Source organism: Ammospiza caudacuta, chromosome 5 (assembly GCF_027887145.1).
Source record: "Ammospiza caudacuta isolate bAmmCau1 chromosome 5, bAmmCau1.pri, whole genome shotgun sequence".
NCBI lineage: Eukaryota > Metazoa > Chordata > Aves > Passeriformes > Passerellidae > Ammospiza > Ammospiza caudacuta.
In genome coordinates, this window is record NC_080597.1 from 49,406,442 (window position 1) to 49,430,285 (window position 23,844).

Genomic DNA, 23,844 nt, shown 5'->3' on the forward strand with positions numbered 1-23,844 from the left:
GTGTCAAGCACAGAGAAAGAAGTCTTTGATACTGTAAATCTCAAACTGATATTTTGCTCCTGTCTCTTAAAATGATATTCCTGTATGCAAATCTGAAACTGTACTGGAGTTCTAATATAATTTTTCTTTTGGCAACTTGCTTAAAAAGCAGCAAGGGTACAATGCTTGTTCAGGAATTTTCTCTCTATGGGACTTACTGCTATTCCATCCACACTCTCGAAACTGTGAAGTACAGAGTACAAAGTGAGCAGCCTTGTTCCTTTTCTAGTAAAGCTTAAATAAGCTGTAAAGATAAGAGATTAGCTTTAGAATATGTAACCATTTAAACTGCAGATTTTAATCCCTTTGTTAACGTGGAATTCAGTGTAGGCCAATGTAGTCCAAGTAGCTGCTCCTCAACCAGAACCTTAGAAGAACTCCTTTTCATTTGAAGTGATTCTGCCAAATCAGGAATTCAGGAATTTGGTATCAGCTGTTGTTTTCGCTAGTGAAAAGTTGTCCTGTTGATCAGGAAATTCAAGTTCAGTAACTAAAAAAATAAGTTCAACTTGATGAAAATACTTCTGAAAACCTTTGAAAGATTTCTGTATTTTTGTACACTAGTTTGTAGCCAGTATTTTTTTCTCTGTGTTTGGACCTATTTTATATTGAACCGATTCAAATTTTTGCAGTTAACATTAGAACGTGTGTATATTATAATTCTGTGAAAAAGAGAGAAATTGCATGATGTGTGGATATGTAAATACTCCCCGTCTACTCGCTGCATGACTTAAACACAGTTTTGGTGTTAGATCCTACTGCTGTGTAAAAAATCCCTTGCTATTCTTCGAATTCTTGATTTGAGATGTTAGAGGAAAATTTTTCAGTAAGTTGATCATTGAGAAATAAAGCATATTGCAAAAGTCTGTAAGGAATTTCCTTAGAGAGGCTTGTTGGTTTAAAAGGAAGAAATTATCTATACATTTGAGATTTGTACCTTTGCAGTGCAAGCTACTGTGATTCTGTAAGGTATTTCCTTCCCTATGGGTTTAACTGTCCTGAATGTGTGTGGTTTTGCTTTGTTCTGTTTAATAGAATGACATGACACCAGTCCGGTTACAATGGGGAGAAATTCTGATGCCACTACTGAAGAAATACAAGCTGAACATAACATGGGGTGATCAGGATCTATTGAACATTATGTTTTTTCACAATCCAGGTAAATCCACGTTGATTTTCAGCCTAACACTGTGAAGTTATCTTTTCTACGGAAAAAAAATCTCCAGGAAAAAAATCCAGGAAAATATTCAATAAGCAGGCTTTTGGGTAAAAGCCTTCAAGGGATTATTCACTTACTTAGTTCTCTGAAAGCATTTGAGACAGTGCTGGAGCTTGCTACATGTAATTAAACTGTTAGATTTCAAAACAACTGTACAGAAATTTATAAAGCTGTCCTAAATAAATAAAGAAAATATTGGTTTATTTCCTGAAACAATTTTGATGCTTAACCCAGAGCTCTCATTTCTCCACACAGAAAGTCTTTATGTTTTTCCTTGCCAATGGAATTACCGGCCTGACCACTGTATCTATGGAAGCAATTGTAAGGCAGCTGAAGAAGAAGGTATATTTATTCTTCATGGAAATAGAGGTGTTTACCATGATGATAAACAACCAACTTTTAGGGCTGTCTATGAAGCAATAAAAAATGTAAGTGATTTTTGCCTTGTACTTGGTATTCTTTCATGTATGTTTATCTATAGTAGTAAATGCATTTTGTAGGCATGTTGATATTCACCTTGATTGCAACAAAGTAATTTTTTCACTTTTAAGGAACATCAAGTGTTTTACCATTTTTTTCTCTTTTATTGTTTGGATGGAGTTCCAGTAAATTTCTGTTTTGATTAACATCTTTTGATACAGAGTGTAGACTGTATCTAGGTTAGGATTTGAGAACCATGCCTGTAGTTGTCAGTGTTTATTTAAAAGGCTTTATTCTCATTTATTTAATAAATCATCTGGTGCATTGTTTCTGTGAGCTTTTGGACATCTTGGAATATCTGAATAATAGGAAGGGGCTGGCAGTGATCACTGAAATCCAGGTACCTGGCCCTGCACAGGACCATCCCTGAGAGTCACACCGTACACCTGAGAGCACTGTCTGAAGACTTCTTGTGCTGTGCCAGGCTTCATGCTGTCACCATTTCTCTGGGGAGCCTCTTCCAGTGCCCAGCCACCCTCTTCTGGAACCTTTTCTGAAAATCCAACCTGAACATCCCCTGACAAAACTTGGGGCCATTCCCTCGGGTCCTGTCTCACACTGGTCACCAGAGAGCAGAGATCGGTGTCTGCCCCTCCTCTTCCCCTAAGAAGGAGATTGTAACTGCAGTGGAGTCTCCCATCAGTCTCCTCCAGGCTGAGCAGACCCTCGGCCACTCCTCACATGCTTTCCCCTGAGGCCCTTCACCATCTCTGGTCCTCCTTTGGACACTTATAGCTTTGTATGCGTACATTGTGACCAAAACTGCACACACTGCTTACTCAAGGTGAGGCCACACCAGTGCAGCGTAGAGAAGGACAATCTTTATCTCCAGGCTGAACGAGCCATCACCAAAAACTTCATTTTTTTTGGAGATTTTAAAGTGCAGAAAAAAATCCCTTCTTCCCAAAGTTTGTATATATTTACTGCAACACTTTAATACCTAATTGTATCTAGATTTGGATTGTAAAAAAATTTTTTTATATGCTATGTTTTGACCTTTTCCAGGAATTCAGTGTATTAATATGTTGCTGTTCCTTTAAATACTAAGCACAATGACTTCTTTTCATGCTGCAAATAAATAATCTAATGAACCATTTATCACTACATCAGTATACTCACTGAAGAGCTGTAAAACTTAGCACTGATGCACATTTTAATGCAGCAGGCTACTGTGTGTGTATAACCTACAAAAATCAAGAGTATATTTTAATGTTGCTTTATTACACATTGTCATATAGGTATAAAAATGAAGAAAAGTACTTTTGGGGGTCTGAGAATACATTGCAGTGAAAATGATTGTATTTCCATAAAAATATTATTTCTTTGTTTCCTTTGAGCATTGTCTAAAATAGAAGAAATAATTATTTCCTTTTATTTATGATCCCATTTCATATGTGGATGCATCAGAGAAAGTATGTAAACCACTACTGATTCAATGGTAATAAGATGAACAAAATTATGTTACTTCAAAGTGCTGTTTTAACTTAGCATTTGTTTATAAAAAGCATTGCAGTGTTGACCTAATGACAACTTTATTTCATGCTTATGTTAAACATAATATGTGTTTGACCATCATTCAATTTAATGAAACGTCAGTACCACTTTTTATACTGCTGTTTCATTATAATTTGATAAGACTTGTATTACTTAAAGGTTATATGTCATTTGAGAAAGTTACCATACAACAAAAAAAAAAATCCAGAAATCATTTTAGAGTTGTAAATTTTTAATTGGGTAAGGTAATTTTAAAAATTTCCTCCTTGCTTGTCTGAATACATTCATTTGCCTAGCATTAAAAAAATCTTTTTTCTTAGGTTTATTGAAAGCATGAGAGTATACTTTTGTAATTTAGAGTTGTTTTTAAATTATTGCATTCAGAAACACTCGTGAGTTCTTGAAAGCATTTGATAAACCTATAGACAGCAAATGTGATGCTGAAAATAATTTTTATAAAACTCTAATACCTCTGAGTAATGACAATCTTCCATATTAACCTTAAATTTTCTTAACCTCTTTACAGTATTCATTTGGAGATGACCTGGTTCATTCGCTGCTGCAGCCCCTAGAGCGGGAGCTGCAGAAAACCACGCACACATACTGTGGAAGAGTATACAAAGTATTCATAAAGCAGCTAACAAAAAGTGTAAGGGACTTGTATGCCAGAAGATCAAAGGGAAGGTGATTCTTGACTCCTAGCTTTTACATCAAGAGACTGAATTAACTTAGCTGGTCAAAAGGTGCAAGAATTCTATTACAGCTTGAATGGGATCTTAATGTGCCCAGAAAAAAGTTTACTAGCATAGATAAAAATGAAGAAAATATTCATGTAATGAAGAACAAGAACTTTTTTCTGCAACAGTGACTTTCTGGTTTTTTGAAGTTTAATTAGTGCTAATGTTTGTCTCATATCTGATGATTTGGGTATTACTGGCTCCGATGGTCAGTAATTTTAGTCTGCATAATTCAGTTATCTAATGATGAATGAACAAGGAAGAAATGAAGATGACTCTGTTTGGGAGTGTACCTCATATATTGTCTAAAATTCTATTAAACTGTGAATGTAGCAATAACTGAGTCAGCAGCACTAACCTCACTTTAAAGGTGTGAGCCTTTATGTAAACAAAGTTGTTTACAAGTGCAGAAAATATTCTCTTGTCAAAGAAATGTGTTGTAATCATTGACAATCTGTATGTGCCTTTATATGTTCATCTCTTACATGTTGAAGTACTGTTTTGACAATCTTGTTTCGTTTCTCTCAGATGTAAACTGCACACTATAAATATGATTTTCTGAGAAATTAAGGACTAGTATGTGATACTAGTTTTCTCTGTAGTAAATACGGAGACTTTATATTAAAAAGAATTTGTTTCAACATTATAGAGCCATTAGCACCAAAAGGTAGAGCAGAACTGAGGGGGTTTTAAGTAAAAATCCAGTTTGAAGTTGCTTGTCTTACAATACTTTAAAAAATTTCATGGTTTTGCAGCTTTATTGGGCATTTTCGAAGTAGAAAAAAAGCCCAGTAGTGGAAAGCTGTTGCTGTTGTATTTCCATACTAGGAATTATTACCTGATGATTGTTATAGAGTATGTAGTACCTAAAAGTGAAGAGCTGTAGTAAGAGTTCTGATGTTTCATCAGACTCTGTAGTAGATGGGGTTTTTTAGAGAATATATCCTGTTATAATATTTTTTTAATAAATGGCTTTAAAATAGTTTTGGGGCAGACCCTCAACTACATGAATGCATTACTGTGGATAGGGTGATAGTGATTTGCAACAGGAAAGGATTAGATTTCCTCCAATTATCTTAGTGAAAAAATAAAACCTTCTGTTTAAGTAATAAAAACTTTTTCTCCTGAGAAAACCATGAAGAAAAGGGCTGAATTCTAGTGTTACAGTTAAATATTTAAACTTGCATGGTATGAAATGTATTTGTAAAGTATATATGAACTTAGATAACCTGTCTAAGTGAGATGAAGTCTTCATAAAGTGAGCTTTTGGATTCCAGGACAGTTCCTGTGTGTTGAACATGGAGGATCCACTCACTGACTTGCACCTTCATCCCAACCCCATTTTAGAAGCTTAATTTTTGTAGCTGTTTCCTTGTCAAAGATAGGCTGGCTCTGACTTCCAGATCCATGTGAGCTGGACAAATGCTTTAGCAGTACAAGAACACACTCCACTGTCAGCAGAGTTTGTATCCTGCTTCTAATTTCCCTGCAGGCTCAGGGCATAAATTTGTGGGATGGAATCTAGGAAGCAGTCTGCCTCTTGTGTACATCTCTTCTTGCTGTGTAACCTTTTGAAGCCTGAAAATGTAGAAATCTCTGTGAAGGTGAATACTGTAACTGACTGATTTTACAATATGCACTGCATTATTTTTTTACATAAATACTGATTTTTGTATCAATTTGTCTTCAGCTTTTCTTTTTACTTGTACTCTATGTTTGTATTTAAAAAAATATTTTGACTTTTTGTGTTTGTCTTTGCAGAAACTTTCAATTTTGAATTTATTTTAAGTGTGTTGAAGACATGTCAAGATACTCTTAAAACCTAATAGACCATTTAAGAAAAAAAGGGGAATGTGGAGCTTAGCAGCAATATTTCCACTTAAATTTCAAATTTTATGGCAGAGTAGAACAAAAAGAATTAATATTGATGCTTATTGTAGCACCAAAATTCTTACTTTGTGCTTATAACTAGAAATGTTTACTTACCATATTACAAATGGCAGAATGATCTTGTGCCATAGGTTTTGACTAATTTTTTTAATAGAAATGAAAAACAGCTCGTCTCAGTTCAGCTCCATGAACACTTTAGAAAAGTTTTAAAAAATGCAAAAAGCTTCCATTAAGTAATTCTGCAGAGTATTTGTCTGTTTCAAGCACATTTTTAGTTCTCTAATCCTTGTTATTTTCAATTTAGGAAAACAACCTACTTTTACAAACAAAACCCCAAATCTGGCTTCTAAGGGAAACATTTAGAGACACTAAAAAGACTGGGAATCCAGATAATGTGATAGAAACCAGTTATGCTCCCAGACATTTGGATACCTGATTTTAAGTTTAGATGCTTAGAAGTGTAGAGCTTACATCCAGCTTGGGAATCCTTGTCTCTCTAGTTTTACAAACATTGTTTTTTCTACAAACATAGTGAGTACTAACAAATTACAGACCTTTAGGAATCCAATTTTTTATGATTTATTTGTTATAAAGTTATTATAAAGTGTAAAGTTTAATAGAAAAATATGATCATCAGGAAATATACATTCAGTTTAACTGAAGATAAATCTGTCTTTCTCATGCTTGATTAGTCTCTATGTCATGGTACCATTATTGTCTCTTCCAAAGGGATCACAGTCTCCTGGCAAAGAGATCTGTGTGAAGATGTTAATATCTTATTTGGATGAACTTCTGTCACTCATTGTAGACAATATGAAAAGCAAGCTGTCCCTTCATGGGACTGAAACACCCTTGCGTGTGGTGCTTGTGCCACTGCCAGTTACTAAGGTGCATAAGCTTTATGAAAATGTCTGTCCAGTTATTTGTAGTTTTGCTGAAATTTAGACTGTGGTGACCTTTAATGCCAGTTGAATTGGTTTTGGAAAGCTTTTGGTTTAAGCTTAGAATGATAAAGAAAGCAGATTGGGGGGGGGGGGCAAATATTTTTTATTATTCTTATTTTAAACATATTTCAAAAGAGAATGGAGTTGCCTTGTGCTGGTTTTGACCTAAATTTGGTCAAGCTGTAAACTTCTGGCAAAATGCTGATTGGAAAACTGAGCTGTCATTGTATTTCTTGATTTGTACCAGATTTCTCTCCATACCAGACATACTCCAACCATTCAGGCTTTCCACACTTCCATCTGTACATTTTACATAATAGGATGACTAAGGAGCCAGCTCTCTTCCTTTTCCTCCTCCCAAATTATACTTCTGTCTACACAGCATGGAAAAGAAAGTAGCTACAATCTAGTGGTGGGAGTAGGATATGGTCTGGGTCTGCTTGGAAGGTTTAGAAGCACAACATGCAAGAGGTATAGCTGGAGGTGTAATGTGTTAGCTGTATGTGCATTCTTGGGCTCTTTTTTGGAGTGGAGATACAATGAATTACTGCTTCTTATTAACGCACATTTATGGCTGTCATGGTGTTTGTGGCAGATTAAATGGGGTGAAACTGAGCACTAACTTCAGCTTATCTGTAGGAAAACACTAGACTTCTGGTTTCTTCTGCGTGGTTTATAAAGGTGTCTCCAAATGTGTAGACATATGTAGAACTTCCACTCCTTAGAAAGCTTAACTTATTTTTCATTGTCTGTTTTCTGGTTCAAAATGAATGATTTTCAACTAGCAAACAGGTTTAACAATATTCATTTACTGGCAGTGTGATTTATTTTTTTTCTTGACTAAGTGGAATATTCATGTGTAATTAAAATGAATGTATAGGCTTTTTGTCAAGATTTTTAAAGTAAAGTATCAATTTTTTGAGTAGTTACTATTTTAACTCTCTTTCATGGTAGCTAATGTGATTATGATAGTTACTGTGGCTTTCCTGCCCACTTTCCTGTTTTGTGAATGGATAACAGTTGAAACAGCTCCAGTGATTTTTTGTGTTAAAATAAGTTGCAGAGAACTATAATGTGAATGTGTGACTTCTATTAGCAGAAAGTGGATTCTTCTGTAGCAGGGACAATAGAAGTAGGAAGTAGTGGGAAGGTACTTCTCATCACCATGGATCTTGTGAAAGATCTTGTATCTGTCTTATGGCCTTTTTGCTGTCAGTCTGAGCATTATTCTGTGCACAGGAACTTAGAAGTGATTTTACTGTTTTCTTTCTAATCTCTTTGAATATCTTCTGTTTCTTTTTTGGAAGTTCAGTTTTGTCCAGCTGCATTTTTCTGTACATTTGAGAAGAATAACTGAAATTCCTACAGAGTTTTGCACAAATAACAGCCAAGTTATTTGCTCAAGTTGTCCAAATGGGCAAAGCATGAACCCAGTGAGTAAAAAATAACTAAACATGAGTTTAGATACGCACCCTAGGTTCCCTTGGGAAAACAAAACATGTTTGATCTTTCTAACACTACAGAGAAACATTTGACAGCTTGCTTTCTGTATTCAACTGCCAAATCTTAAATAATGCAGGATAATTTCCTATAGAAATGCAGGTTGCCTCACAGTTGCACTGTAGTCCTAGTAGAGTATTCAAAACTATTACTCAGGTTTCAAAACAGAAGATGTTTACAGAGGTAATAGTGAATTTTCCAGTTCAGGAAGTGAGGAGGAAATCTCATTTTAAAGTAGTTCTCAAAATCTCTCTCTTGTAACCATTTAGTGGATCTATACAAGAACAGCTTGTCCTGCAAAGTTGTCATGAAATTTAAGATATGTTTGTCTCCTGTGCCTTTTCAAGCCTTCATGGGCCTATTAAAATTTTAAGTTTCTTGAAGGGATATTGAGTAATTGGAAATTCTTGTGTTAAAATTCAGTTGTGTCTCTTCAGTTTTGTGGTTGCTTTATGCACAGCTGCAGTCAATTCTTGAGAGAGTCCTCATTTAAACTTATGAATGTGCATCTTCCTGTATATTTGCTTGCATATTTCTGCAGGGCTTCTTTATGCTCCCTTCTGCCTTTTCCCTGCACTGCTTTTAAAAGATAATCACTAAGCTCTTCTTTCATTTGAATGCTCATAAAATTGCAGGAGGTAGTATTACAGGTCTCTTTGCAGAAACCTGTAATTAAAGGAGGACCTGTATCCCTGCTGTGGTTGGGTTTTATTTTTTCTTTTTCTTCAGACTGCTATTTGATGATGTTCAGGTAGGAGGAAGTTTGCAGTGATCAGTAAAGTCATTATGGTCCTTGAGTGATCATCTGGTAGTTTCTTCCCTGAATATCTGTTCTCTTAGGGTAGATGAGTGGCTGGTGCCTGCCTACTCCATCCATATGATTGCAAGTTTCTTTAATCAAAGCAATGACCATCAGTTCTGTTAGATCTGGATTTTAAATGCTTCTCCTATATCTGGGTGCCACCTTAGTTGCACAACCCAAGGACCCCGTCTATTTCCACTTACAGATTGTACAATCACAGAATGGTTTGGGTTGGAAGGGACCTTAAAGCTCATCTAGTTCCAACCCCTTCTCCTGGCCAGGGACACCTCCCACTAGACCAACTTGTTCAAAGCCCCATCCAACCTGCCATGAACATTTCCAGTGATGGGGCATTTACAACTGCTCTGGGCAACCTGTTCCAGCATCTCACCACCTTCACAGTAAAGAATTCTTTCCCTGATACCTAATCTAAACCTTCCCTCTTCCAGTTTAAAGCCATTCCCTAATCCTGTCACTAAAGCCTTTGTAAAAAGTCCCTGTCCAGCTCTCCTGTAGGCCCCCTTCAGGTACCAGAAGGCTGCTCTGAGGTGTCCATCTTTTATTTAATTTCCTTGTTTTAGTTTCTGTGGAGGGATAGAATGTAAGAAAATAAAGATAGTGCAGAAGGCAGTCTCACCCCTGAGGAGCTGCAGCTGCATCAATCACCAAAGATTAGGAACAGGCCTGCCCTTAACAGGCCACAGCTGTGTCCAGTAAGAATATGAGTGCTACAAAAGAGTGGGATAGCTGGGTAGGGAGAGAGATGCGGTTTGTTGGCTGTGCTCTGAGGAAGAAGGAGTCAGTGCTGTGAGGAGATGCCCATGAGAAATTACCGAGAATGTATGGGAACTTTACATTAAGATGGCAACAAGTTTCCAGGTAATCCATAGGAATAAAATAGAGAGATAACAAGGAATGCATAATTTTTCACAACAGGAACTAGATAATTACAGATTTCTGAGATACAGTTAACAATTTTGAAATAGTTCTCTAGCCTTGAATCTAATTTCTGATTTGGTGGATGTAAGGGTTAGTGTCCTTTGTTCATCAAATGATTTGACTTTTCGCTGTGTCAGCCCCTTATGTAGAGGGATGGGCAGATAATTCTTAACAGACTGATTCCTTGTTTATGGTGAATTTCAAGGAAAAGAACTGTAACTTGTCACCGTAGATCCTTAGTATCACCCTATCTAAACTCTCTGAAACTAGGAATAACTTCCTCCTTGCTGCTGTATTGTTGTACTGGTTTTATTTGTTTCTTAATGGTCATGCTAAAAGGGGAGGAGAAATAATGCAGTTATTTGTATCTCCTTGTTAGTTCCTGGCCTGTTGTTTTTGAATTCCACATGACTCCTGAAAACCAACAACCAAACCTAATTTCAGAGTCTGGGTCAAAGCCAGAGATTTGCACTTTAACACCCTCATTTAGGAACTTGGGTCACGGGCCATACTCGTAGATTAGATGTCAGGACAGTTTCCTTATTCTGTTTTACCAAAGCAAATCTACAAAAGCAGGATTTCTCAAATCTGATACAGTTTGTTGCTGTTCTAAGAATGCCAAACTTCAAAAATACAGGCATGTTATATTCTGAAAGCATATTAGAAGCCTTTAAGCATATAACCCTAGAGTCTGTAAGTGTTATGACTACTTTTCAAGGTACCTGTTGAACTAATATTCTCACTCAAATTCCCCTTCCCTCTTTTCCACAGATAATTTATTGATTTGTCTTCTTAGAGCAAAGCAAACATTTGAGATTTTGCTTTAATAAATGTTCACCTGAAACCAAGCTGAATTTTGCAAGGGGAGAAAAGAGAGTGTGAAGTTTGTTTCCTAGAGGTTGTTTCTGCACTTCAGACCTCTCTAAGGCCACAGAGTGCAAACTTGGGGCTTACCTGTGGCTTTCTCACCACTCGGAGAAGTGCTGCTAGATTGTGCTGTCTTTAATTTTCTTATTACTGGCATAGAACACTGATAGCTAAAAATGCTTTTTGTGCCTTCCTAAGTGGCCTTTCTACTTTCTACAGCTTGTATTAAATTATTAAACTGAGATGAGCAATTTATTATCATTTTCTACTACCTTCATATTCTGGGAGGTCACTTTCCCTCCTGTTTTTCCTTTGGGTCATTTAATATCATGCCCTCATTTTCAGAATTATAATCTGGGTACAACAGATCCATATCTTCCTCTATGTCTTATGAATGTTAATGTTCTGCCAGTCATTTCTGTACACATTTTACTAGAGTAATTCACATTCAATCAGTCTGTAATATTTATAAGAATAGCTTTGGAATACAAAAGTAGATGTAGAAGTTATCCTAAAATGTGAATCTTTGTGGTTGAATTAATGAGTATTTAGAGCATGATTTTTAGGCTTCCAAGAAAATTAAAGCTATATAATCCTTTTCAACTAATGATTTAAGACTAGGAAATCAAATTTAGTTAAAGCTAATGTTTTAGCCTTATTATGCTGACCTGACCTATTGTGTCTCACTGGGCAGCTGGTGTCTAAGAAATTCTGCTTCCCTATTGGATTTCACGAAACTTCAGAATTCTATGTTTTACTTCATTCTTTTGTTTTACATTTTTATGCCATGAATATTCAAGGTGAATTTGGATTGCAGATCTAAGCCCAAGAAATAAAAACCCCCAGTTTTGCTACCCAAAGTGTGTTATGTATGTTTTTCTTTTGATTTGATATTATTCGTCAGTCTTGTGGGCACAATTGGTGTATTGGGGGTTTACTCCCTCTCGTCTTTTCTGCTTGTTCTTCCTGGTTTGTCTCCTTTCTTCACTACCCCTGCAGTCTACTTGCTGCTTGTCTTCTCCAGGAGTTGGTGTCCCTGTACCTCTCTGATCTTTCTGGATCTCCCTGGCAGTTGGATGTGTTCTGCCACCAGGATGCAGAACTGTGCTTTCAGAACTGTTTGCTGTGCCGAGGTGACTGTACCCGTTCACGCCTGGAGCAGGGGTGCTGCTTTGTCCACAGTGCTACTGCATGAGCACCGTGTCTGGTGCACACAGCTACTGCATGAGCACCGTGTCTGGGCACCTAAGCCTGTTCTTGATCCAGTGTAGTGCAGAAGCAGTGCTGTGTGTTTCTTCATTGGAACTTGGGGAATAAACTGAGTTTCCCTTTCAGCTTTGTATTGACTATTATAAAATTGTAACCATATTTATTTTGCTGTAGAGATAAAGGCTTTTTACCAGAGGTGTGCTTTCAGGAAGAAAGCTTGGCTGTTGGGGCCATTAGGATTGAGAGGAGGTGATCTGAGCCATTCTGCTTGCCTGGGGCAGGCAGGCTCAGCTGGGCTTCTGAGAGCAGCTGAGCTCCTGGCTGCCAGGGCACCTGGTGTCAGAGCAGGGCTTGGTCTGTGCCCTGCTCCTGTACGTGCTGCGTGACCTCCAAGGAAGAAGCAATCTTCAATCAACTCTTCTTTCTGTGAAGGTACAAGGAAAAGAAATTGATTTATGACTTCAAAAGGCCCAAACAAAATTTTAGAGGGATTGCTGAATGCGATAGAGTGTGCAGGGTATAAAATGTTTCTGGCTGAAAAATTAACAGCTGCAAATAGCCCATTGAAGCACACAGGATTTTGAGAAGTACCTTCTTCACTAGTCCATAAAAACAATGAATAAACTGAGCAAAAGTTAGTGATGGTAGGATACTGCTTAAAAAACTAAATCAATATCTTATTTTTGCAGTAATCCTATTTTGCCTATTTTGATTAATCTTTGCCCAGAAGGATAGGGTGTAATTAATGAAAATTGATTTAACTTGAAGAATAAAGCATTAACAATTTTCTATTGTAAGAAAAATGAAGCAGCTAGCAAATTTGCAGGTTTTTTTATGTGATAGACCTCAAGAAGTCTCTAATTGCTTATTATTATTTCAATTAGACTCACTTTATTAGTGCACATTTGTCAAATAATACATCAAGAATTTTTATTTATTTGCACAAAATAAACTTAAGTATTTTTATAAATTTTAGAGTCCAAGTGCAATTAATACCTTTTTGCAAATACATATGTTTTGAGAACACCACATCCTACACCATAACTTTATAACTCTTAGATGTGAAAGTGCTTGTTCTCCACATAGAATAGTATTGTGTCTCTGAAAAGGTGTAATTTTTAGAGGAGCACGTTTATGTGTTGCCTTGTGCATACCAGCACTCTTCATTTTCATCTAAATTATGACTCTCTGATGATGCAAATTTATTTTTTTGTATCAGTAAAGCAAGTATCCATTACTCTAAACAGCACTGGAAAATGCAGAGAGTTTTGTCATGACACCCACTTGCACCCTGGCAGGCAGTAGAGGAAACAAACTGAACTGAGTTTCCTAAACAGAACCAATTAGCAATACTGTGCCTGACTGAATTCACTGGCTCAGAATATCCCATAAGCACAAAGGAAATACAATAATACACACCCTTCAACAAGAAGGATAAATACAGACCTTCTGACCTCTTCAGAAATCCTCCCCTAATTAGTTTTAGTCCTGAAAGTAGATGTGTCAGAAGCTCCTTGAAGTCCATTAAGCATTTTGCTATTGATTTAGTATGAAAGTGTTCAGATACCCTAGCAATGGATGGCAGCATAAAGCACTGATAAATCAATTAATAAAGTTTGGCCATGGGGGGAGGATGATGGTTCATCTAGTCTCATCAGTCATAAATCACAGGCCATCAAATTTCTCCCTGCTACAGCTGTAATGAACCCAGTAATTTATTTGACCAAGGGATAACTTGTGTCCAGCTAGCCCATGCCTTTCTGAGAAATGTCCAGTCCTGGTTTGTGTGCATGAAGAAAGAAGATGCTTCCCTTTGGCTGATTGTTGCAATGGTTCATTGCTCTCACAGTGATCTGTGTTCCTCAAGTCTCATTTGAATTTTTTCTGGTTTTAGGTTTCAGCCATGGATTCTTTTTATGCATCTCCCCACTGGGGTAAAGAGGTTCTTAATATGCTGCAGTTTCTCCTTGTGGTGATTCTTAAACATAGCAATCAAATCACTTCTCAGTTTCATTTTGGAGAAGTCAAACAAATTGAGTTCATGAACTTTTACTCAAGCACATCTCAGGTTTTGTGGCTCTTTTTAATATCTTCATTAATTTTCCAGAAGCCTCCTTAAAATATGGGCACAGCATAAAATATAGTATACAGGATTTCAGTATAGTTAAGGATTTGGTAATTTTAATACATAGGTAAAATTTTCCTAGTACTTTCTAAATTTGTACATTGGGTGCTCATGTCAGCACACTTTCCATTCCTGAGCTTGGATCTTCATTCCTTGCTGTGGGGGCATTTGTCTTTGTTGGAGTGAGCTCAGCCTAATGCTGTTTCATCAGTAATGCAGATTCAGCTGTGGAATTGCTGCTGTTATCACTGTTTATCATCTTACCAGGTGTTGTCATCTGCAAACTTCATCAGCTGTGATTTTATATTTCCTTCCAAATTACCAGTGAAAGCTTTTAATAATGTTGTCCTTCATAACTTCACTGGAAGCAGCTCTTTGATAAAGATTTTCTATCAAAGATTTGTTGAGAGTGGCCAGTTAATCTTGCAGGTTTTTTGTGTTTTTGGTTTTTGTCTGCATAATTTCAGCTTTGTGCAACAACAGAATTTATTCAGGAATAAATATCATACTTGTTTGACAAGCTTTATTTTCCTGGAAAGCACATTGATTACTTCTGATTGTAGTATTTTGTTTTAATTTCTTTCCAGATAACTGTGTTGCAACTTCTATACTATTTTTTTTGTGTGTGTGTGAGACAATAGTCTCATAGCAGTCTTAACTAAAATTACTCAGTATTTTTAAATAATTTTAAAATTATTTGGATTGTTTTGTGGAGTTTTCTGGGAATTCTAAGATTTGTTGAACCTATTAACAGCAGTATTCTTCCAGAAATTCCTTCATGATTTCCTACTGTCAATTGTCTAGATCTGCTGAATTTGAAATGTTTATACTTGGTCAATACAGGCTTAACTTTCTTCTGGTTTGCTAATGGGCACTAAAGTATTTCAACACAGACATGTGATGCAAACATATTTTATTTCTGAATTCAGAAGACTTACTTAATGCCTTCACATTATCAACAACATTAATTAGTAATGAACACTGTTTTAATTTCTTTTGTTCTTAATTTATTCCCAAAAGTACAGCATAATATCCCGCTTAATTGGGAAGGTGGCGGGAAGAAGTGTTGTTTTTCAAATTAATTCATTGGTAAGCACAAATACCAATCATTTTAGAGCTGGTGTCTTGGAGATGTGTTGGAGTGATGTCTTGCTAAGAAAAAGGAGATATCCTAGTCATTTATTTGCTTTGGGATCATGCTACAAGGTTCAGAGAGGCTGTGACACAGTATTGACTCAAACAAAAAATCAATACCCTTATTCCTATCTTTCTTTCTCTCTCCCTTTCTTTGTTTTGTGCACAAAGTTGCCTGTACATGTATAGTACAGAGACACAGGGAAGAACATTCCTTACCTCACCTTCCAGATTTTTTAATATCAGACTGAACATAGGAATGGAAAAGTAATGAACGATGGTTGTTGCATTCACTTTTCACGGATGTGAAACAGCTGGTAAACTGAATAAGAGTACACTTTAGAGCATTAGCAGCAGAACCCAAATACAGAGTAGTTTCTAGATCTCCTAGAAACATCTTAGAATCACAGAAGGATTGAGGTTGGAAGGGACCTTCAACCCCACTGCCTAGGCAGGGCTACATAGAGCTGTTTGCCTAGGACAGTGTCCAGTTGGCTTCTGAATATCTCCAAGAAATCCACAACCTGCAAGAGCAACCTTTGCCAGAGCTTGGTCACCCTCACAGTAAAAAAAAAAAAAGTTTCCTGATGTTCAGAGGGAACCTTCTGCATGTCAGTTTATGCTTGTTGTTAAAATTACTGAAAGTCAAACTCCTCAGGGAATGTACACAATGCCCGTTGTCTGAAGAGAATTCTGTAGCTTGATTCATCTCATCCTAAGGTAGACATATAATGTAAATCAAAGAAATTTTACTCTAAAAGCAGGTTTTTTTTTCCTGCTGATAGAGATTAGGAAATGAGCTTAGAATCAAGTGCCAAAATGCAGGTTCCTAATGTGAGCTAAGGTGCATCCCAGCCAAAGCTGGGATCCATTTACGGTTTATTTCTTGCTATTCCAAGTATTTGTGAATATGTTCAGGAAAGAATTTTTCTTCCTAAAACATTTTTGAAGTTATTTAAATGCTAATTATTGCTCTGTGGTTAAAGAGAAATCAGTGATACGTGTTCCGCTTCCTGGCAGGATAATATCCTGCATTAGGGTTCCTCATGCAAATACAAATGTAATTTTTTTTCCCCCTAGCTACTACATCTGAAAAATTCACTCTGTGTTACTCTTGTTAATTACTCTTGTTAGTAACCTCTAAGGTGATCTAACAATGATCAGTGAAGTTCAGATTGGGTGTTAGAAAAAGTTTCTTCATGGAGAGGGTGGTCAGTCACTGGAACAGGCTCCCAGAGAGGTGGTCACAGCCCAAGACTGCCAGAGCTCAGGGAACATTTGGACAATGCTCTTGTCCTTTTGGTTTAGTTAGTCCTGTGAGGAGGAGAGACTTGAGCACAATGATCCTTATGGGTCTTTTATGGCTTGAGATATTCAGTGATTCTAGAGAAGATTAGCTTCAGGTCAACTGACTGTTGCAGCATCTACACTTTACATCTGTAGACTATTGCTGATCTGAGAGTTTTGGCTGATATGGGAATTATGGTAATCTCCGTCTCTGCTCCTCAGTCAGCGTTTCTAATTCCGGCTGCTGGTTCATTTCCCAAAGTCCTTTTGATCACAAAAGAAGGCCTTTGTGTAGGTAATGCATAATTAAAATCAAAAATACTGAACTTCAGAGACTGATAGAAGACCCTTATGCCTTTCATTTCTGGGAAGTAATCCATCTCTGCCAACAAAGCCAATTAGGAAGCTTCCAGAAGTTACTGTCTTTTCATTTGTGCTCTGTGTGCGCTCATAAGTACTGGCTAGACAGCAGCTTGAACAAGTCTCAGGCAAATACTCATATTGGAGATCTGGATTAATTTTCAGCATTTTCAGCATGCAAACCATATTCACCATATTCCCACCTACTGTGATACAGGGTTGAGTAGACATAGAAGGCCCAGTAACTAAATTTCTGGGCAAAGGTAACTGCTGAGGTAGTTCCAGGGAGCTACGAGCCTTCAGCCTGACCTCGATGCCAGGGAAGGGCATGGAAAAGAGCATCTTGAGAGCTGCCATGCAACATGTACAGGACAACCAGGGAATCAGGGCCAGCCATCAGTGGTTAAGGAAAGAAGGTCCTGCTTGAGCAACCTGAGCACATTTTGTGACAAGGCAATCCACTTGGTGGGGGAAGACTGTGGATGTAATTTCCCTGGACTTCAGTAAAACCTTTGAAACTGCCTCCTGTGGTGTTCTCCTGAAGAAACTGGCTTACCATGGCTTGGACAGCTGCAGTCTTCACTGGGTTAAAACTGGCTGGATGGCCAGGCCCAGAGAGTGGTGGTGAATGGAGTTACATCCAGTTGGCAACTGGCACCAGTGGGGTTCTCCAGGGCTCATTACTGGGGCCAGTTCTGTTTAATATCTTCAGTGATTTGGACAAGAGGATTAGTTGCACCCTCAGTAAGTTTTCAGATTACACCAATTTGGGAGGGAATGCTGTTCTGCAGAGGGATCTGGACAGGCTGGATCAATGGGCTGAATTTGACAGTATTGAAGTTCAGTAAGGCCAGGGCTCCATGGGCACATGGGGCACATGGGTCACACAATGCTAAAGATTGAGGGAAGAGTGGCTGGAAAAGGACTGGGGGTACTGGTCAACAGCTGACTGAACATAAGCCAGCTGTGCCCAGGTGTCCAAGAAGGCCAATGGCACCTGGCCTGTATCAGGAGCAGTGTGGCCAGCAGGAGCAGGGCAGGGTTTGTCCTCCTGTACTCAGCACTGGTGAGGCTGCACCTTCAGTGCCGTGTCCAGCTCCCCCTGAGAAGGAAGGAGCAGCAGAGACATATGAGGAACTGACTGCAGCCCCCATTCCTCATGCCCCTGTGCAGGGGCAGATGAAAGGGAGAATTGACCTTTAGCCTGGGAAGAAGGGAGGGTTTGGGGGAAGGTGCTTTTTAAGATTTGGTTTTATTTCTCACTGCCCTACTCTGATTTGATTGGTAAGGAATTAATTTTCCCTAGATTGAGGCTGTTTTGCCTGTGATAGTAACTGAGTCAGTGATCTCTCCCTGTCCTTATCCTGACCTACAAGCCTTATGTGCTATTTTCTCTCCTGTGTCCAGCTGAGGAGGGGAGTGATGTGGCTTTTGGTGAGTACCTGCTGTCCAGCCAGGGTCATTATACCACACAAGGTTTAGTGACAATAGCTCTTCCTCACTATTTCCAGCCGTGAGTTTTATAAGGAGATTTTGGGAGTGGTTTATGAGTGGATTAAATACTTTGATACTGTCAGGCATTTTCCCTGGGGCTGGATCCACTGAATTCAGAGCTTCCCCTGCCCCATGCCCACGGCTCTCTGTGGCAGCCCCACACACCCAGCACACCTTGTGCCCCTCTCCTCTCCCCATGAATGTGGGGTGAAGCTGCAGCATCCCCCAGCTCACCTGGCTCTGATGACTGCCCAGTGTGGCTGCACTCAAGCTGCAGTGAGGCAGGCTGTCAGCTCCAGCCCTGGACTGGGGGTTGGTGTGAAACCCCTGCAAATAAATCATGGCAGTGGGTACTGAGGCTCTGGCTCCTGGCAACCTCAGGAAGAGGCAGGAATGCCCATCAGATTCCTTCTCATGGTCCTGTTTATCTGGTCCATCATATGCTGTTTCTTTTTCATCTGGAGATTGCAATAAAACACCAAGGGTTTGTTTGTATTTTTTTTTTTTTTGCCTCTGGAAGATGTAGCATTTACTGCAACAGTCGTTATCAATGCCTATTTGGTCTCTCACTGCTGGTCTGTTGAGTGTCAAACCAGCTTGCTTTTTAACAGTTTTTACATTGGTATCTTGTTGCTCTGAATAGCAGGATTAATTTGCTTTGCATTTCAATAATGAAGTAGCTGAATGTCACCTTTAGTATTGTACTTAAAAGTAACTAATCTTTTGATACCCTAGGGCTTTGAATCAAGGGTTTTAAATCAATATTTTAGCTTTAAAGTTACTGGTTTTCTTCACCCTGCAATCTATGGACTGAAAATTGGTGGGGTACATTTGGGAATTGTAGAGAACATGGGATAGGCAAAGAATTAGGCGTTGTGTTCTTTTGGGAAATGCATGAAATTAAGAAAATTAAGTAGCACTCTTCTCAATAAAACCTCTAGTGTTATCATTGTTTTCATGCCGTTTTGTTCCTAAATATCTCTTGGGCACTAATTGAAAAGGAAACAGAATTTTATTTTTCAGGAGGCAGTGAAATCTCAAACAGCAATTAAAACAAAGAATGGTTTGGCAGTCTGTAATGTAATTGGTTCTGTGGACAGGAAGAGCTCACAAACTGCTTTGCATTTCCTTCACATTCGGTCTTAGTTTTAAGAGACCATTACTGCTTACAGTCATCTTAGGAGCCCTAGATTCAGCAGAATCTCAGGGGACAGGGAGCAACTTTAATAGCATCAGATGTATATTTATCTCAAGCTTTTTAGTTTGCTTTCTAAATCTGTTATATTAGGAGTATTACTGCAAGTTGTGTTCTTTGAACTTCTTCATATGTATATTTTTGAGAGAAGTTACTAGGTGCAAAACTGAGTTTTCTAAGAAAAAACCATTAAATTAAACATAAAATTAGTTTCAGTTTTCTTGTGTGTGAATTCAAAAGTTTCCTGTGGTCTGGAGTAAAACAGAAAGAACATGGCTGTGTTTTTGATGCCCAAAGCCTTGTTTTGTTAAAGAAGGTTTTCATGATGGGTTGGTTTTTTTTTTGGAAAGAGATGCTGTAGACCTTCAGCTGGTCACTCACTCCAGTAAAGTGATGTCAGAAAAATGAAAAAACACATGTAATTCATTAGCTATGAGAAATAGGATGTTTCTAAATCTCTTTAGCCTCTATAACTGCAGAATAAACTGGATGATACAGTTTTGATTTTGTTACTTCAGCAGATGAGAAAAAATAGTTCACCAGATGTTTTCATCCCAGACTAGTGTGAAGGATCACAGTACTGTATTTCTCCGAGGAAGGAGAATGACTTTTCCTGTATTCTCTCTTGGACTTCCTGAACCCTGTGTAAGTGCCCAGTGAAGGGGGAGAGACAGAGGAGTGCTGAAATTTATATATTGGGATCTCACTTTTGGGGTGAAATCTGCCTACTTTTGGTGGTGTTCTTTTAGTCTAGTTGTTTTCACTAGTCACTGACAGCTTAACTGTTAAAGTAAAATCCAGTTGGTAGTCTCCCCTTGACTGTTACTCTTTTTAATTTCCTCTCTGGATTTATTCCCTTGTTCCCCTGACTGATGGGGGCTGCTGGCTGGGCCACTTCCACAGCAGGCTGCTCTATTGGGACTTGTGGTGCTGCCCTGCCAGCATCCACAGCTCGCTCCCCCTGCCTCACACCTCACCCTACACCTGTGCGTCCCCGTGAGGTCTGTCCATCTCCAGAGTCACCATCCCATCCTTAGGGACACCCTGGTGGGAATGTTTCCACTGTTTGCTCAGCCCACAGTGTGAGAGGCTGTGATGGAGGCTGCAAACCCACCTGTCTGCTCCCCTCTGCTTCTCATTTGTTTCAACCTCTCCGCATGATGATGACTCATCCGCCATCAGCCTAATTCACCAGTTCATGGCAAGAGACAGCTCTTTACTGCTTTTTACAATCTCAGCTGCTGGGCATCAATTCTGAGATAAACCAACCATCATGTAAATGGTATCTTGACACAGCAGCAGCCCACAAAGTCCAAATGAAATGCAATGACAAAAGCAGCTCTGTCCAAATTAGGATGATGATGGCAGCTCCATCCAGTTAAGGATTCCCTACAGACCAGACCGTGACTACCCTTTCATTCTGGGGTCTTATCCAGGTGCTTTTGTAAGCTGGACCAAACCATGGACTGTGGATCTCTGCAGGCTATTAATAGAGCTGTCTGACTTGGTAATGATTGATAAGAAGTAAGTTATGCAAGGAACTCTAATTTCTTATTTACACAGACCTGTAGAAGGGCAGTGACAGTGGCAAAGTACAGCTTTTCCTTTAAGAGAAAGAGTCAGAAATGGCTTGTGTTTCTTCTGGCTTGTTGATACAATAAAATATCCTTACACATCATGGACATGATTCAGGGCTCAGGGGAAACAATCAAAACATTTCTACTGCTCTTAAAAGTAGGGAAGGGTTGAATCAACCTTTTTTCTAATAGGTTCCACTGAAACCATGCTAAATGAATGACAGGGCTGAAGTGAGCAGGACATTTCCAGACTTTTCCAGCAGGTCACACAGATGTTTGGTCCCTCTGCTTCCAGGTTTGCATTCATTGGCATCTATCACCTTAAAAGGTGCTTAGAAAGTCCTATTCATTCTAGCTCCTCTTGTGAAGCTATAATAAATATGTAACCCCTCTCTATTTATATCACATTGTTAGGCTGGTGTTGGTTTGGGGATTTCTTGTGAAGGTTTTGTGCAACTCTCACTTTGTTGCCTTTCTTTGGACATGTGCCAGTACCTCAATATTCTTCTTGTAATGAGCAGCCCAAAATTAAATACAGGATTGGAGGTGTGGCCTCACCAGTGCTGAGTACAGAGGAGCAATCACTGCCCTGCTCCTGCTGGCCATATTATTGCTGATACAGGCCGGGTGCCATTTGCCTTCTTGGCCACCTGAGCACACACTGGATCATGTTCAGCTGCTGTTGAGCCACACCCCAGGTCCTTTTCTGGTGAGCAGTTTTCAGGCACTCTTCCCCCAGCCTGTAGTGCTGCCTGGGGTTGTTGTGACCCAGGGGCAGGACCTGGCACTTGGCCTTGTTGAACCACATACAATTGGCCTTGGTCTATTGATCCAGCCTGACCAGATCCCTCTGCAGGGCCTTCCTTCCTTGCAGCACATCAACGCTTCCACCCTGCTTGGTGTCACATGCAAACTCACTGAGGGTGCACTTGATCCCCTTGTCCAGATCATCAATAGAGATACTGAACTGAAGGACTCCCCCAGTTCCCTGGATCCTCCTTGTGGCCCCTCTTGTAGATGGGCATCACATTTGCAAACTTTCTGTCACCTGGGACTCCCACATCAGCCATGACTCCTGATACATGATGGAAAGTGACTTGGTGGGCAATTCCACCGGCTCCCTCAGCACCCTTGGGTGGGTCCCATCTGGTGCCACAGACCTGTGTGTGCCCAAGGGGGTTAGCATCTGCTACAATATTTCTTTTCTGTTCACAGGACAGAAATCAACCACTTTTCATCACTCCTGTGCTGATTAATGGTTCATATTGGTTGTGCTGAAGACAGGTTACCCTCAGGCTTGCTGGGCATTTCAGGAGTCACTGGCACCACTTTTCCTAACTCTCACATCCTCTGCAGCCTGTGATGTGCATGCCTAAGCTTGATCTTCTTTTTGAGATTCCCCCAAAGAACTTTGGCAAATAAGGGCCCCTTAAAAGCCTCATCTTCAAATGGCTACTGACCATGAGCACGATTTGCACAGAGATGTGGGCCCTGAGCATATTAATTTTCCTGTTGCTGAGGTGTAGGCACACTAACACAACTTCTGAGTGGTTTATCATAGCAGTGTTTTAGCCTGAGCTAGCGGGTCTGCCAGATGCCATGTCAATATAGTAGCACATAGACATAGACTGTCAAATTCTGTACTTTTAAAAACCACAGCCATGCTAGTCCCTCCAAAGAAACAAAACTCCTTGCTTTGCTTTCTCCTTGTAGCTTTTCACAACTTACTGTGAACCTGGATCTTCATATGTCTCTCTAATTTTGGACTCTCTCCATCCAAAGCTCATGGTCATGCATTGTTGGATGACAATGACCTTCCATATATCCTAACTATTTGCAAAACTTAAGGTAAAGATGGTTTTCTTGCAGCTTTTGTTCTGAAACATTTGCAGGGCTGTGCAGCAGGTGGTGCTCTGTTTCCCTTTCTGCTAGAGGCTGTTGTCGTTCACTAAACTTTTCAAACTGAAATTAATAATGTTTTCTGTACTGGCTGAGAAATTGGAGCCACATATTTTCAGGGATGGTTTACTTAGCCATGCACTGGTTTTGTTTAAAGGAGCAAGAGAGCATAAAGTCTGTTTGTGGGTTAATTTACAACACTAATCTATCTTCCCACTGCAGTTAGAGCAGAGAAGTGACTTACATTTATTAAGGTATTCTTTTCATGTTTGCAAAACCAGTACTTGTTTTAAATGGGTAATTATTCACTAAAATGAATGAATCACAAAGGAAAGTACAGGTTGAATTTAAACATTGAATCACTAAAACTATCAGAATCTCTAAATCCAGCAAGGAATTTCACAACTTAATTAACCAAAATGTTTATCCAGGTACCTGAAGTTGGACGAAATAAAAATGTGTTCTTTGTTTTTATGCTGAATAGTTGATTTCCTGCTCTTTCAGCACAGTAAATTCTGTTTTCTGGCACTTGGCACAGTCGGCCCAGGCTTTCAGGGGCTTGTTTCACAAGTGATGGCTCTTAGATGACTAGAAGTGGTGTGGAAAGTCAAATCCTTTTTGAGGATTTGGAGAGATACAGCTCCATAAGCTTT

At 39.0% G+C, this 23,844-nt stretch overlaps 1 protein-coding gene across 2 annotated transcripts in view; it reads left to right on the forward strand.

Moving 5' to 3' along the window:
• The window catches only part of GXYLT1 (glucoside xylosyltransferase 1), a 28,634-nt gene extending 22,980 nt beyond the window's left edge, over positions 1–5,654 (forward strand). For both annotated transcript variants that reach the window (XM_058805420.1, XM_058805421.1), the window contains 3 exons: positions 1,075–1,198; positions 1,514–1,686; positions 3,759–5,654. In XM_058805420.1, coding sequence (XP_058661403.1) covers positions 1,075–1,198; positions 1,514–1,686; positions 3,759–3,920 — 459 coding nt within the window. In that variant the 3' untranslated portion in view covers positions 3,921–5,654. The remainder of the gene's footprint in view (positions 1–1,074; positions 1,199–1,513; positions 1,687–3,758) is intronic.
• Positions 5,655–23,844: the final 18,190 nt, after the last annotated feature.